At 41.6% G+C, this 16422-nt stretch overlaps 3 protein-coding genes across 3 annotated transcripts in view; 2 read left to right on the top strand and 1 right to left on the bottom strand.

Annotated features, from left to right (window-relative positions):
- LOC310962540 (CCR4-NOT transcription complex subunit 2-like) overlaps positions 1–9345 on the bottom strand; it is a gene marked incomplete at its 3' end in the record, with an annotated part of 9833 nt that extends 488 nt beyond the window's left edge. The window contains exons 1-13 of the mRNA XM_083935045.1: positions 9306–9345; positions 6979–7110; positions 6045–6117; positions 5651–5798; positions 5185–5403; positions 4769–4848; positions 4495–4620; positions 3907–4037; positions 1674–1794; positions 1408–1564; positions 284–345; positions 134–183; positions 2–37 (exon numbers count right to left, since the gene is read on the bottom strand). Of these exons, the coding sequence (XP_083791171.1) occupies positions 2–37; positions 134–183; positions 284–345; positions 1408–1564; positions 1674–1794; positions 3907–4037; positions 4495–4620; positions 4769–4848; positions 5185–5403; positions 5651–5798; positions 6045–6117; positions 6979–7098 (1323 nt within the window). The 5' untranslated portion in view covers positions 7099–7110; positions 9306–9345. The remainder of the gene's footprint in view (position 1; positions 38–133; positions 184–283; positions 346–1407; positions 1565–1673; positions 1795–3906; positions 4038–4494; positions 4621–4768; positions 4849–5184; positions 5404–5650; positions 5799–6044; positions 6118–6978; positions 7111–9305) is intronic.
- Positions 9346–11886: 2541 nt separating this feature from the next.
- LOC310962699 (histone H2A-like) lies at positions 11887–12270 on the top strand (the record flags this gene model as incomplete). The annotated part of the gene is made up of 1 exon (XM_083935233.1): positions 11887–12270. The coding sequence occupies one exon, from the start codon at positions 11887–11889 to the stop codon at positions 12268–12270; it is 384 nt and encodes a 127-aa protein (XP_083791359.1).
- Positions 12271–13785: 1515 nt separating this feature from the next.
- LOC310962466 (histone H4) lies at positions 13786–14152 on the top strand (the record flags this gene model as incomplete). The annotated part of the gene is made up of 1 exon (XM_083934938.1): positions 13786–14152. One exon carries the CDS (start codon positions 13786–13788, stop codon positions 14095–14097), a length of 312 nt encoding a protein of 103 aa, XP_083791064.1. The 3' UTR covers positions 14098–14152.
- Positions 14153–16422: the final 2270 nt, after the last annotated feature.

Here is a 16422-nt window from a genome sequence, read left to right as displayed (position 1 = left end):
GATCTTCTCCATACCGCGACAACTTGATAGCTGCTAACTGGAGAAACCGAGCACACGGACAGTTAGCGTTAGCGTTAGCGTCGAATCTGCGTCTCTGAGAGCAGAGTCAAAGTAACGTCGTCCCTGTTCGTACCTTGTCCCTTATGTGGATGTTGGTTAAATACTCTGAGGGCACGTGGAAGTCTGCAGGAAGAGGAAGAGGAAGAGGAGGAGACGTGAAAATCCAACAACCGCTGAGTGAAGACGTCAAGAACAAGGGTGGAACATAAAAGTGTGAACTCACCGATGTCCTGCGGTCGACACGGAGCCGACGCCCACGGAGACGCAAACTTAGGATAGAGATTCCTGCGAGACACACACACACACACACACACAGCGTCACACACAGAGTCACATACAGCACCACACACAGAGTCACACACAGCGTCACACACAGCGTCACACACAGAGTCACATACAGCACCACACATAGAGTCACACACAGGGTCACACACACACACAGCGTCACATACGCAGCGTCACACACAGAGTCACACGCAGCGTCACACACAGAGTCACACACACACAGCGTCACACACAGCGTCACACACAACGTCACACACAGCGTCACACACAACGCCACACACGTCACACACAGCGTCACACACAGAGTCACACACAGCGTCACACACAGAGTCACATACAGCGTCACACACAGAGTCACACACAGAGTCACACACAGCGTCACACACACACACACACACAGCGTCACACACACAGAGTCACACACACACAGAGTCACACACAGCGTCACACACAGCGTCACACACAGCGTCACACACAGAAAAACGTCCCTGACTCAATGCAGCTGCAAGTTTAATGGTTAGAAACACACAGAAAAACACAAATGTGACGTTACGAGTCCACAGGAAGTAGCGTTGGGCGCCGTTCTCTATTTTGGTTCCTGTTCTAAATGATTCTCGATCCCGATTCTTTGAGGCGCAGGTCAACAGGTCACAATTCTTCACACACGCCATTTTTGCACGTTACAAGCTGTGTGTCTGAAGTCCGCGTGTGTACGTGAGACCTCCAAAGATAGATTAATCTAGCTGAACTATGGCATTCAATTAAAGTGACGTTCTTCGTTCGAGCGCAGAGTCTCCGCATGAAACACGAATAACAACATGAAACCGGAGCGTGCAGACGTGACGGGATAACTTCAGATTCAAGGTTAATTACAAACATACACACGCATTTAAAAAGGCTCCGTCCTGGTGTTACTATGGTTACCGTCACCGTTGCCGTGACACAGACACCGTTTCAACGACTTATGTTAATTTTAGCGACCGAGCTTTTTTAATTTTAACCCTCAACTATAGCGTGAATGTACCTTAAACTCTGTGTGTGTGTGTGTGTGTGTGTTCGTACTCTGGTGAGTTGAGGTTGAGGCCCAGCGTGGTGAGGTCGGAGCCCAGCGCCAGGTGGACCATCCCGGGGTCCGTCTCCGCCGCCCGGATGAACGTCAGCAAGCCGATCATCCCAAACTGGTCCGTTACCATGCCGATGGGGATGTTGGTCACCCGCCCTGAGACGACGACAACAACCACAACAACAACAACAACAACAACAGGAAGGTTTAGGGTTTCAGACTGAGCGCTGGCTTCATGGTCATGTCTGCACCGTGGCGTCCTCACCGTCAGGGAGCACCTGAATCCCTTTCTTCTGCTGGTTGTTGTTGCTAGGCGCCGAGCTCTTGTCGCCGGGGAACTTTGGGCCGTCCGAGTTAGAGGCGGGCTTTCCCGATGAGTTCAGATTCTGATTGGACAAAAACGGAGGAAAAAAACAGTCCGAAAAAATGGGACGAGTCAGGACGTGAGCGCGCTGCACAAGTGAGGAGAGGACACGTCAGCATTTCAGTCACAGGACAAACATCCGCAAAGAACAGCAGGCGGAGCAGATCTGCAGAGGCTGCGCTTTACAACGCAAGCACCGGAGCACCAGCGCGGTTTACAACGCAAGCACCGGAACACCAGCGCGCTTTACAACGCAAGCACCGGAACACCAGCGCGCTTTACAACGCAAGCACCGGAGCACCAGCGCGGTTTACAACGCAAGCACCGGAGCACCAGCGCGGTTTACAACGCAAGCACCGGAGCACCAGCGCGCTTTACAACGCAAGCACCGGAACACCAGCGCGCTTTACAACGCAAGCACCGGAACACCAGCGCGCTTTACAACGCAAGCACCGGAAACACCAGCGCGCTTTACAACGCAAGCACCGGAACACCAGCGCGGCTTACAACGCAAGCACCCGAACACCAGCGCGGTTTACAACGCAAGCACCCGAACACCAGCGCGGTTTACAACGCAAGCACCGGAACGCAAGCACCGAAACACCAGCGCGGTTTACAACGCAAGCACCGGAACACCAGCGCGGTTTACAACGCAAGCACCGGAACACCAGCGTGGTTTACAACGCAAGCACCGGAACACCAGCGTGGTTTACAACGCAAGCACCGGAACACCAGCGTGGTTTACAACGCAAGCACTGGAACACCAGCGTGGTTTACAACGCAAGCACCGGAACACCAGCGCGCTTTACAACGCAAGCACCCGAACACCAGCGCGCTTTACAACGCAAGCACCCGAACACCAGCGCGGTTTACAACGCAAGCACCGGAACACCAGCGCGCTTTACAACGCAAGCACCCGAACACCAGCGCGGTTTACAACGCAAGCACAGAAACACCAGCGCGGTTTACAACGCAAGCACAGAAACACCAGCGCGGTTTACAACGCAAGCACCCGAACACCAGCGCGGTTTACAACGCAAGCACCCGAACACCAGCGCGGTTTACAACGCAAGCACCGGAACACCAGCGCGGTTTACAATGCAAGCACCGAAACACCAGCGCGGTTTACAACGCAAGCACCGGAACACCAGCGCGGAGCACACGCACGTCCGACCGCTGCACCGCTTTTATACAGGTCGGGCTAAAATACAGGGATTTACAACTTTACAAACAGGATAAACGGGAATTTATAGGAATAACTGGAGTTTATGAGCGTTTTATAACGAAAGGACGGAAATATTCACTTTCAGATTTTCAAGGGAATTAACAGGAATTTATAGGAATAAATGAGAATTAATGGGAATTTTTGGGAATTAATGGGAATTTATATGAATCTACTTGACGGAAAATTAAAGGAATTAACAGGAATTTATGGGAATAAATGGGAATTTGTAGGAATTAATAAAACTGAAGGTTTGCTCTTTAACAGGGATTTTAAATCTAGTTTTGGGAAAATATATATTTGGCATAATCTGGACTAAATCAACCAGATTTGATGCAAGAACACTTGAGAATATCGTTCTATTCCTGCATCACAAGCATAAACAGCAACATAAGGGAATCAACAAGAATTTATGTGAATGAACGGGACGAATCTTTTACTCATCATTCATGTTTTTGTTCAATAAAATGATTCAAACTTGATAAAGTCAGAATAAATCTGATGCAGGAACACGAGGGTCGGACCAGGAAACAGCACTTTGAAAGGGCGTCACGACTTTAAGAGCGGATTAGGACGAAAACACAAACTGCGCAAAGTTAAACATCGTTATAACGGAGACAGAGACAAGGAAAAACACGCGGCGATGACCTCTCAAGGTCACCAGAGGTCGGATAAAAGTTGCGTCCGCTTGGGAAATTAAACCGTAGGACGACTTCCTGTGAAGTCTGACGTAAAAACAGGAACATTTAGCAACTATTTCACCAAATATGAAGATTAAACGCTGCAAAAATAGGCGCTTAAGTCGTAAAACGCACAGATCTGCTCCACTAACACAGAAGTAAACATTAAAAATAAAGTATATGTGTGTGTGTGTGTGTGTGTGTGTGTGGAGGAGGAGGAAGAGCGTCGGACCGTTTTGCTGTCTTCGCTGGTGCTGCTGGGGTCTTTCGTTTGGTAGTTGGGCCCCGGGAGCGCCGGGAAGTCTTCGTTGTGGATGGAGAAGTCCTGCGACTGCTCACTGGACGGCTTGGTTACCATGCCAACTGGGAACATGGAGCCGCAGGGTTAACGATTATAACGTTTACATCATTTAAACCGTCAAACTTCCCCCGTTCATCACTGACATCAAGACTAATGTTTATTATGTTGCTAGTGTCCTGATATGTGTTGTTTAAATATGCAAATGAGGCATTTTGTGATTAAATATGTTAATTTTTTTATATATTTCCACAACTGAAAAGTTCAAAATTCAAATATTTTTATACATATTTAGGTTTTTCATTAATATGGAGTCAAAGAAGTGCCAGAAAAACACAAAACACCTGTGAAAGAATTAGAAAATTAATGTGAAAATATAAAAGAAAAGGAACAAAATATAAAATAAGTATTTTAAGCATTTATTTATATTTATTAGTTTATTTATCCTGAATATATGTGTGTTTATGGCCCACACACACACACACAGAGACACACACACACGCACGCACACACGTCTCTCACCGTAGGGCGCCCGACCGGCCAGCGGGTTGAGCAGCGGCGTGGGATTTGAACCTCTGTCCCTCCGAGGGCCGTCTGCTAACGCTGGGAAGTCTGACAGATCCAACCCCGTCACATTCTCGCTGCCGTCTGCACAGAACACACACACACACACACACACACAGACACAGACACACACACACAGACACACAGACACACACACACTTTATAACAACCGACAACAAAGTGACGTTGTGGTAACGATGACGTCTCTGTCACCGGTGCTGCTGTTCTGCACCTGTGCCGTTGAAGATGTTGTTGGATAAGGAGTTGTTCATGTTGTAGCCTGGATTCCTGTTGACACCGAACCCTGACATACTGACACACAAACACACACACACACAGGAACACCGTCAGAGACACAACAGGCGCTACAAAGGTGCCACTGTGTGAATCTAAACCATGATTATTCACAAAAGTGTTGAAACTGTGTCGCAGATATTAAAGAAAACACAAATAAACGCACAAAACATCACAAATTACTTTCAAATTTTGATCCAAAACGAGTTCTCAATGTAGACAAAGGAACAAAATACTGCTCAACACTTTATAAATGAGTCTCACTGTGTTTTATTTTGAGGTGATAAACAGTGACTGACTGATGCGACCGCACGTGTAAAGACGTGAGCCGCACGTTTAAGTGCAGAGCGTCACCTGTTGATGGTGAACGGCTGCCGCGCCTGCTGCTGTTTGGGCATGCCGATGATGCTGGGCGACGACCGGCTGGGACTGTCCATGCTGCTGCTCCTCCCTCCTCCGACGCCGACTCCCCGCTCCACTCCCACGCCCCCCATCCCGCCCGACTGCCCCGTCGGACCCCCCACCTGCTGGTTGTGGTTGAGGACGCTCCGGGTGCTCATCGGCAGGATGCCCCTGCAGCAAGAGGAGAGACAAACAAACAGGAAGCGTAAAAATAGATGCAAAATAAACACAAAAAGATGCAAAATGACTAAAAATAGATGCAAAACCAGCACAAAAAGATGCAAAATGACTAAAAACAGATGCAAAACCAGCACAAAAAGATGCAAAATGACTCTTTAATGCACTAAATGGGGTTTTCTGATGGTTTGGTTTAAAAACAGAAAGCGGGAGCAGACGCGCCCCTGGGTGTGTGTCGTACCTGCTCGGTGAGGGAGGCGTGTGCATCGTGCCCGCGTTGGGCGTACTGGCGTGACTGGGGAGCTGGTTGGCCGACTGGTTCAACCCACTTCGACTTAACTGAGGCGCCGCGCTGCTGTTCATACCGCGCATGGGAAACCCCAGAGCACCTGCAGAGAGAGACAGACAGACAGACAGACAGACAGACATTACAACAGCAGCTGTGAGTGTTTCAGGCGTTTCTGTGTTCTCACCTCATCTCATGAGCGTTAGTGTTCAGTAACTGTGTGAACGACCCGTGAACGTGATGAACATTGTGACTAATGTAAACAAACGCTGAGGAGAATCACATCACTCGTCTCCTCGTGCTTTTTAAAGGAGAGTAACGTAATAACTGTCGAGTGTGTTCTTCTTACTCTGTGGGCCGTATAAACTGGCTCCGAGCTGCGACAGCTGACCCGTCGAGGACGCAGAGGACGACGCCAACATCTGGAGACAGGAAACACAAACAGCAGCTTTAGTTAAACATGAAGAAAAATCAGGGTTCTTGCACTTTACACTCATCCAATAATCCATGAGAGAGTTTTTAAACAGAGAAATCCAGGAGAGATGCTAACAGCCGGACGTGGCTAACAGTGATTAGCTCGGGGCAGCAAGGTGAAGGCATTCAAAGGTCTTTTTTAACCACTAATGCTGCTGAAAATAACAGCAAACCTCTGCAGCAGCATGAGAAGAGTCCCTACACACAAAACAAAGCACCTTTCAAGCAGCTTACAGCTGTGGTGAACTCCATATTTGTATCCAGAACAAACCTCAGTACCACAAAAAGATGCAAAATGACTAAAAATAGATGCAAAACCAGCACAAAAAGATGCAAAATGACTAAAAATAGATGCAAAACCACCACAAAAAGATGCAAAATGACTAAAAATAGATGCAAAACCACCACAAAAAGATGCAAAATGACTAAAAATAGATGCAAAACCAGCACAAAAAGATGCAAAATGACTAAAAATAGATGCAAAACCAGCACAAAAAGATGCAAAATGACTAAAAATAGATGCAAAACCAGCACAAAAAGATGCAAAATGACTAAAAATAGATGCAAAACCAGCACAAAAAGATGCTAAATGACTAAAAATAAAATACGCAGATCTGCTTTTCTCTCTTAGATCATCGACTGAACAGAAGGTTTAAACACTTTATTCAAAATAAAAACACTTTTCAAGGCTTAAAAACCTTAAATTCGACCCGTGTGAACCCTGGTTCTCGTGGTAAATAGAAATAAAAGCATCAAACAGTCTTTGTTGTAAAAAAGCCCTGAAGGGAAACGTTTAAGCGTGCGCTCACGTCTTTGTCGGGCCGGTGCGGAGGGAACATGGACTGTTGGGTGTAGTAGAGGCTGGAGTCGTCCGCGTAGTCGCTCTCTACCCCTCCCTCCATAAACTTCTTCCGGTTAGCACCAAACATACCGCGTGTCACCTGAGGAGGAAGCAGACACGGGGAAACATCCGTCACACCTGCAGAGATTTAGTCGTTAAAGATGAAACCCTAAACTTTCACCTGCAGGTTTCTACGCTGACATCGTCGCAGGGAAAGTTCAAAAAACAAAGCAAATAAATCAAATTATGCACAAAACAACAATCGCAAAGTGTTTTTTCACAGGTTTCATGCCTTCGATGCACAAAGCGATGATGAGTTTTGTGCATCTTTACTTTAAATAAAATCAAACTTTGCAATAACATTTGTAAAAATACTGAGAATAGGTTTAAATAGTTTCTACATATTTTCTATTTTAATAATTCCAGATTATTAAACATCTGAATAGCAATTTTTAAATGATTATTATGTTAATAAATAGTTTTAAAATCCAACTTTTAACACGTATGTTAAATTCTAACTATGTATGCTGTTATGGTGCCGTTTAATTAAACACATTTGAACGCATTTAACGTATTGTAGCTCATGTAAGTGAATTAACAATGAAAAACAATAATAAATCAAAGTAAATCATAAATCAAATGTAGACACGTCTGAAAAAAAATTCAGTGGATGAAAATTGCAGTCGCGCGCTACTTTACTCTATTTTACACTATTAACCGTGATTTTATGACTTATTTATTATTTTATTAATTTATTCATTGAGACTTAAGTCATGTTTAGCTTCTCCAGTCCCCAACAAATAAAACATAAATAAATACATTTAGTTTAACAAAAATGTAGAAATGAATGAAAAGCATTTATTATTTTATTTTTGCATTTATTTATTCTTTTGTTTATTGAGACTTAGATAGATAACTTTATTTATCCCCGAGGGGAAATGAGGTCATCGTAGCAGCGGCACAGAGCACTCAGAAATACTAAAAATAAGATAAAATATAAAATACAAAATATGAACAACAATAAAATAAAATAAAAGTACAGTATTGCAGATAAAAGTCATGTTTAGCTTCTCCATAGTCCTTTAAAATAAACCATAAATAAATAAATGAAAAAATAAACAAATAAATAAATGCGACCTCCTTCCACATTAACGTATTGATGCACAAAAATGTAGAAATTAATATAAAGCATTTAGTCTTTTATGTTTGCATTTATTTATTCTTTAATTTAATACTTAATTTATTATATGATTTATTATTTTATTCATACAGTTAATTATGATTTTATGTATTACAGTATTCATGCATTTATTATTTTGTTTATGCATTTATTTATTATTTAATTTATTACTTAATTTATTCATGTATTTATTATATTATTTATTACTTTATTCATGCATTTATTTATTATTTTCTTCATTTAAGAGACTTAAGTCACGTTAAGCCTCCACAGTCCGTATGAAATAAACCATAAATAAATAAATGTGGTTGAAATAAAATGTAGAAATAAATATAAAAGCTCTACTCTAATATTTACACACATATATATTTATTGAAATTAATCCCCAGCCCTGAGAAGAGCCTGTAAAATAAATCATAACTGCAGAAGTGCACTGGTGTGCAGCGGTTAGCCCACGGTGTAGCATCAGTGCAGCCTCTTACCGGAGCCGTTCCCCGCTGATACCGGGCTTTACCGTGGTTATTACCGCGTGCATCCCGCTGCGTGCACGGTCACAAAGCACCTTCAACACTAAAGCACTTTGCAAACTTCACACTTCTTCTTCCAAATGTGCAGCAGGGTCGCTAAAGGCTAGTCGGCTAAGCTAACGTTAGCTTCCCTCCATTAATCCCGTTTTAATTGAATTAATTTTTAATTTAAAAACAAGCGTTTGGTACAAATACAAGTCCTTATTATGACTTAACTTCTCCTTTTATTAGTATGATATAAATAACAGCTAGTATGAGGGTTTTATTACAGTTGTTTCAGGAGCTAAGTGCTAGCCGAGTAGTGCACGAAAGCTAACAGATGCTCCATTGGAATGCATGGGGTCGCTAGCATGAGAGCTAAGGGGTTTTGGGCCCGCTGAGCCTCCGTCGGTTAGTTCCCCAAAACAACAACAGAAAGAAGCGAAACCGGGTGTTTAAAGTCCCGTTTCTCCCGGTCCCGGCCACACACCGGCCCCGCGGGGACCTCCACGGCAGCGGGGCGTTTTACACTTTCCCGGGACTGAGGTGAGAGTTTGTGGATAAAGTGAATTAAAGGAATAAAAGATAAAAGAAGAAGAAGCAGCTTACCGCATCAAGCTTTCTTCACCGCTACAATCCAAGATGGCCGTCATCTCTTCGCCAATCAGCGAGGCTGCTGGGAAACCTCTGACCTCCCGGGGCCTCCATCACTCTGCTGTACTTTACTATTATATTACTATTATATTACTATAATATACTCTATTATACTCTATTATTATATTATATTATACTCTATTAAACCTCTGACCTCCCGGGGCCTCCATCACTCTGTTACTGTAATATTACTATATTATTACTATAATATACTTTATTATTATACTCTATTATTATATTATATTATATTATATTATATTATATTATACTTTATTATACTCTATTAAACCTCTGACCTCCCGGGGCCTCCATCACTCTGTTACTGTCTCTACTGTACTATTATATTACTATAATATTACTATAATATACTTTATTATTATATTATATTATACTCTATTAAACCTCTGACCTCCCGGGGCCTCCATCACTCTGTTACTGTAATATTATATTACTATATTATTACTATAATATACTCTATTATACTCTATTATTATACTATATTATACTTTATTATACTCTATTAAACCTCTGACCTCCCGGGGCCTCCATCACTCTGCTGCTACTGTTACTGTAATATTATATTACTATAATATACTTTATTATTACTATAATATACTCTATTATTATATTATATTATACTTCATTATACTCTATTATACCTCTGACCTCCCGGGGCCTCCATCACTCTGCTGCTACTGTTACTGTAATATTATATTACTATAATATACTTCATTATACTTTATGATACTTCTGTAATCTACTATTAGGTAGGAGGGTCGCTGGTTCGAGTCCCTGTGTGGACCATGAATGGAGCGTGGACTGGTGGCTGGAGAGGTGCCAGTTCATCTCCTGGGCACTGCAGAGGTGCTGTTGAGCAAGGCACCGAACCCCCGACTGCTCAGGACCCCTCGCTCTGACATCTGTGTGTGTGTGTGTGTGTGTGTGTGTGTCTGTGTTTGTGTGTGCGTGTGTGTGTGTCTGTGTTTGTGTGTGTGCGTGTGTGTGTGTGTGCGTGTATGTCTGTGTGTGTGTGTGTGTGTGTGTGTGTGTGTGTGCGTGTCTGTGTGTGTGTTTGTGTGTGTGCGTGTGTGTGTGTGCGTGTATGTCTGTGTGTGTATGTGTGTGTGTGTGTGTGTGTGTGTGTGTGTGTGTGTGTGTGTGTGTGTGTGTGTGTGTGTGTGTGTGTATGTGTGTGTATGTGTGTGTGTGTGTGTGTGTGTGTGTGTGTGTGTGTGTGTGTGTGTGTGTGTGTGTGTATGTGTGTGTGTGTGTGTGCGTGTGTGTGTGTGTGTTTGTGTTTGTGTGTGTGTGTGTGTGTGTGTAAATAAAGAAACTCTTTTTACTCAGACGCATCTTATTTGTTTCTATTGCGGCACATTTCATATATAATATAAAATAATAACAACATTAATAATAATAATAATTTATTTTATAGTTATCTGTGTATTTATATTTGTTTTGACTGTTAATATTAAATAAATGTATGAATAAATAAATAATTATATAAGTACAACATAAGATTATTATTATTATTATTACTTTTATGTAGTGAATTACGTTTTTCAAAGGAATAATTTAATTTAATTAATGTATTTATATAAATATTTTAGGGGATTTTATACTAGTTTATTTCTTTCAGATAAGTTTTATTACATAATTATATATTTATTTATACATTTATTTAATATTAACAGTCACTACAGATATAAATACACAGATACAAACAACATAATATTATTATTATTATAATTTAGTTAATTATTTTTTGCACTTTTTTATTTACATTTTTTATGAAATTTATTAAAATTATTATTATGATTATTTAGTAAATTACGTTTTTAAGTGATGTATTAATTCATATATTTTAGGGGATTTTATACCAGTTTATTTCTTTCAGATCAGTTTTATTATATAATGATAATTATTTAATATTGAATTTAAATGGCACTTGATAAATTTAAAGTTTGTCTAGTTTCACAGGAGAAAGATTTTATTTATGTGTAAAAGTTTCTTTATTTCTGTTTCTCACACATTATTGATTTTGTCAGAACATCAGAATAAAGTTTATTCCCTAGTATGAATCATATTTTTTCATAAATCATAAATATTTTTCCATAAAATGACTTGACAGTATTTTTTGAACTATTCTTTGTCTTTTAATTAGTAATTTAACTTTTTTCTATTTTTAAAGAAAGCCCCCTATCTTGTCTTTAAATGACTGGACTGATATTGAACCTATTTAAACATTTGACTCTTCTAAATCATAAATACTGTTAAAGATGTTTCTGTTTTAATTCATATTCTTATTTTAACGTTAAAGTCGCTGTGATGTTTTATTTTGTTAACCCTTCCGTCTGCGGGCGGAAGCAGAGTGAACCCAACGGTTATGTGCATGCGCGTTTCTGATTGGACGATGAGATTCCCGCTCTTGCCCACCAATGAGCGAGCAGCGCGAGGCCGCTGAGTTCTATATAGTCACGGATCCGGCGGGTACAGACTATTCCACATCAGCATCTCAACAGAAACTGTTGTAACCATGTCAGGCAGAGGTAAATCCGGCGGGAAAGTCAGAGCCAAGGCGAAGACCCGCTCCTCCAGGGCCGGGCTCCAGTTCCCGGTGGGCCGTGTCCACAGGCTCCTGAGGAAGGGCAACTACGCCCAGCGAGTCGGTGCCGGTGCCCCCGTCTACCTGGCGGCGGTGCTGGAGTACCTGACCGCTGAGATCCTGGAGCTGGCTGGAAACGCCGCCAGAGACAACAAGAAGACCAGGATCATCCCCCGGCACCTGCAGCTGGCGGTCCGCAACGACGAGGAGCTCAACAAGCTGCTGGGCGGAGTGACCATCGCTCAGGGCGGCGTGCTGCCCAACATCCAGGCGGTGCTGCTGCCCAAGAAGACCGAGAAGGCGGCGAAGAAGTAAACACCCGGAACCGGCTTCAACTGCACCAACAACGGCTCTTTTAAGAGCCACACACCTCCTCTACAAGGGCCAAATCCTCCACTGCACATGTTTAATATAATATTAGTAAATTAACACTAAAGAATTAATGAACCATCACATTTACCTCCATGTTCTGTTGTTAGAGATAATTAAATCACATTTACAGGGTTTGTTCAGGTGCTGGAAACCCTATGGAATCATTATTTGCACTATTTTTGCACCTGTATTTTCTGTAATATGTACTCTGTTTCTTTTCTATCTCTTCATAGTTCATAACTTGTAAAATTGTAAAATTCAATTAAGCTATTTTATTAATAAATCCTTAAAGGCTTGAAATTAAGTGAGATGGCAAGATCTGATGGTATTAATGAGTTGAATTGTCTTTCAAACCCTGTGTAGTTGGTGTTAAGCTTTTATTTTATCATCTCCAGCAATGTTCTTTTGAAGATTACTCTTATTAATTGTATTATGTTTTATATATTTATTTAAATCTGGGTAAATACAAAATACTTCATGGAATTTTGTTTAAACGTTCAATTTGATCTAAAAAAAATGTAAATCCAATATTTTTTATTCATCAGGCTACCACACTTTTGCAAAACAGTATTTATTGTTGCATCATTTAATTCCTCCATAGTTAAAAAACAGACAAACTTACTCTCAATGAGCAAAATCCACTTTATTTGAAGTTTTTAAGAAATAAGAAAATGGTGATGAGGTTTATTTATTTATGCTTTTATCTGTTTCAGTTTCATTTTTCTCTCAAAGCTTCTAGATAATCTATCTTTATATAAGTCACAGAGTTTGGTCTTTAGCTGCTCTGTAAAGTGTCCTGAGATAACCTTTGTTATGATTTGGCAATGTAAATAAAAATGAATTGAATTGAATTGAATTTTCCAGTTAATCACTTTTACCTTTTTCAGGTGTTTTTCAGGAATCAGACAAACTTCTTCTTCTTTGTTGTTTACATCAGTTTTAAAAGGATGAATCCTTGTTGTCTTTGTTTCAAGGCCTGATTTAAAAAGTGTAAAAAGACCTTTGATTGCCTTCACCGTGCTGCCCCGAGCTAACCACTGTTAGCCACGTCCGGCTGTTAGCATCTCTCCTGGATTTCTACGTTAATAGTTGTTACATTAAAAAACTGTCTCTGTGGGTTATTTAATGATTCAAGTGCAGAAAAAGACTCTGAGATGATTTTACGCCTGAATTTCACTTTAAAATAACAACTTAAAGTGAGCTGAACCTCTTTGTTGAGTCCAAAATGGCGTCTGGCCTCTTTTACATCTTCAGTGGTTTGCTTTTACTTTGAAGGAGCCGTATGCTAACCGGAAATGAAGCTGCTCACAGTCCCGAGCTTGAGAAGAAGAAGCGGGAATCTGCTGCTGCGTGTCTTCAGTCACGTCCGCAGCTGCTCTTTAAAGCCCGCCGCTGTCTGAACACTGACTCACTTGAGCCTCTCTCTCTGACTGAACTCTAAACTCCCACTGAGGCAATATGTCCGGAAGAGGAAAAGGCGGGAAAGGACTCGGCAAAGGAGGCGCTAAGCGTCACCGTAAAGTCCTCCGTGATAACATCCAGGGCATCACCAAACCCGCCATCCGCCGTCTGGCTCGCCGCGGCGGAGTGAAGCGTATCTCCGGCCTGATCTACGAGGAGACTCGCGGTGTGCTGAAGGTGTTCCTGGAGAACGTGATCCGTGACGCCGTCACCTACACCGAGCACGCCAAGAGGAAGACGGTGACCGCCATGGACGTGGTGTACGCCCTGAAGAGGCAGGGCCGCACCCTGTACGGCTTCGGCGGCTAAACCGACCATCACCACCCGACCCGGACACACCACAACGGCTCTTTTAAGAGCCACGCACTCCTCTGAAGAGAGAAGGTCCTGATATTATACAACTTAGTATTTAACCACTTGTTAAATGAGTTAATGAAATGTACCTATTTTGAATAAATCTGCATAAATCAGTGGAACTCAACGCTCAGAGTAGCATAGACACATTTATTCTACATCATATAAAATGTATATATCCCACACTGTCGCTCACAGCGAGAGGGTTCCTGGTTTGAATCCCGGCTGGGGCCCTTCTGTGTGGAGTTAGCATGTTGTCCCCGTGTGTGCGTGGGTTTTCTCCGGGTTCTCCGGTTTCCTCCCACAGTCCAAAGACGTGCAGGTGTTCGGTTCATTGATGACTCTAAATCACCCGTAGGTGTGAATGGTTGTCTGTCTCTGTTCGTCTCTATGTGTCCTGTGATAGACTGGCGTCCTGTCCAGGGTGGACCCCGCCTCACGCCCGATGTCAGCTGGGATCAGCTCCAGCCCCCCACGACCCCGACAGGGACAAGAGGTTGAAGATGAATGGATGGGCATTTGGGGTTAAATTATGACTGTTCTCGGTTCGAGGTTTGACACTAACTTTTTGAAAACACTGTGGCCCCTCAGCCTTCTCATGAGCCACACACTTATGTCTCTGTGTGTGTATATATTTATATTAGGGATGGGCAAACGATACCGAGGCTTTGGAGCTTGTGTCGCTCTTCCTGAAGCAGGCTGGTCCGAAGCGCTGTGTCGAGGCTTGTATCAAATCTCCGCGATCACATGACCGATGACGTTTGAAGCTTCACACGTCACAACGAACCACCGGAAGTGAGGTGACTGATTCGAAACTTTGGCGCGGCTTCGTTCTTTTTAAGGAGACCGAGATGCCCAGTGTTCCCCCCGCCTCATTGCGTTCTTACAGACCTTTGACAGCGACAACCCTACTTGAGTGATGGAGAATCCGAGTGGAAGATTCTCCATCACTCAAGTATCACTTTTTTTTGACACTGTAGCACAAGCACAATCTCACATATTCACAAAAGTACCTCTACAATGTTGCATTTGAATCTTTTCATATTATGTTACATCACAATCATAAGTCATAACCATAAGTGGTTTCCACTGAATTGCATAAAAGCTTCTCACAAACTCAGTCACACCTCCAAAACACACGTTTCAAGTAATTACAGGTAATAACAGGACAGCACATTTAACATTTTATTAGTCAATTAACATTTTATAGTAACACTAATGTGTGAACAGTGATTCTTAGAATGAAGACACAACTGCTTAATAATGACTTTATTGCTTTTGTGTTGGAACTGGAATCAATGATGTGTGAATCACTTGGAGGTTCATTGCTGCTATAATTGCAGCTGACCTCTAGATGTCACTGGTAGCGTCTTTCTTTGAAGCTTTGAAGCTTCGAATCTTTTTTCGGTACAATCAGAAAGAAGCCTCAAAAGCTTCATGAGGCTTCATTTGCCCATCTCTAATTTATATATATATGCAGAATAAAATGTCCTGTAAAAAGGGAATCTTCATAGAAAAATGTCTATTTTTATGTTTCTATTTTCTTCTGACCTGAAACTTTTGATTCAAAATATTTCTTCTCTAAAACAAAAACTCTGTTCAGGACAAAAGGAGTCAATTATAGAAAACAACACATAATTTAAAACCTAAATAACTTTCATATTCATAAATAAAACTTAAAAAACTGTCCCTTTTTCATTAAATGTGTTAAAGAAATTGTGATAAATAAGTGAACTACACACTTTGTACAACATAAATATCTATATTTTATCATTTTGTAATAAAAACAAAACCCGAAACAGTTTTTTATATATTAAATGATGGTTGACATTTCCTGTGTAAATAATCATTAATATTCCTTATTTTTTAACTTCTTTTTCCTCTGTTTCAGCTTAAATTTGTTTTTTTCATCACTTTGCTAAATAAAAACACTTTAAATGAAACAAAAGTGTCTAAATGTTTTCACAGTGAGTAAAGAAAACACAGTGTGGTTCAACTCACCCCGCGGTCCCACACGGACCCAGGCCGGCATTAAAACAGCAGTGATGGTGTAACAATAGATTATTTATATAATAATAAAAAATATAAGAATAATAAAACGGTTTTTAACGAAGCTGCGACGCGATTTTATTCATTTATGAGAGAAACTCCGCGGAGGTGAGGAGGTGATGTCCGGAGGCTCCACGGACACAAAACCGCGAGTTCCAGTGTTAAAAATGATTTTAATATAAAATATAAATAACTCGGATGTTTGCTGCTTCACTCTCGGGCTCCGCTTTA

Source organism: Echiichthys vipera, assembly GCF_963691815.1.
Source record: "Echiichthys vipera genome assembly, chromosome: 20".
Taxonomy (NCBI): Eukaryota; Metazoa; Chordata; class Actinopteri; order Perciformes; family Trachinidae; genus Echiichthys; species Echiichthys vipera.
The sequence above is the reverse complement of the archived record's forward strand: the minus strand, read 5'-3'. Positions and strand labels throughout refer to the sequence as shown.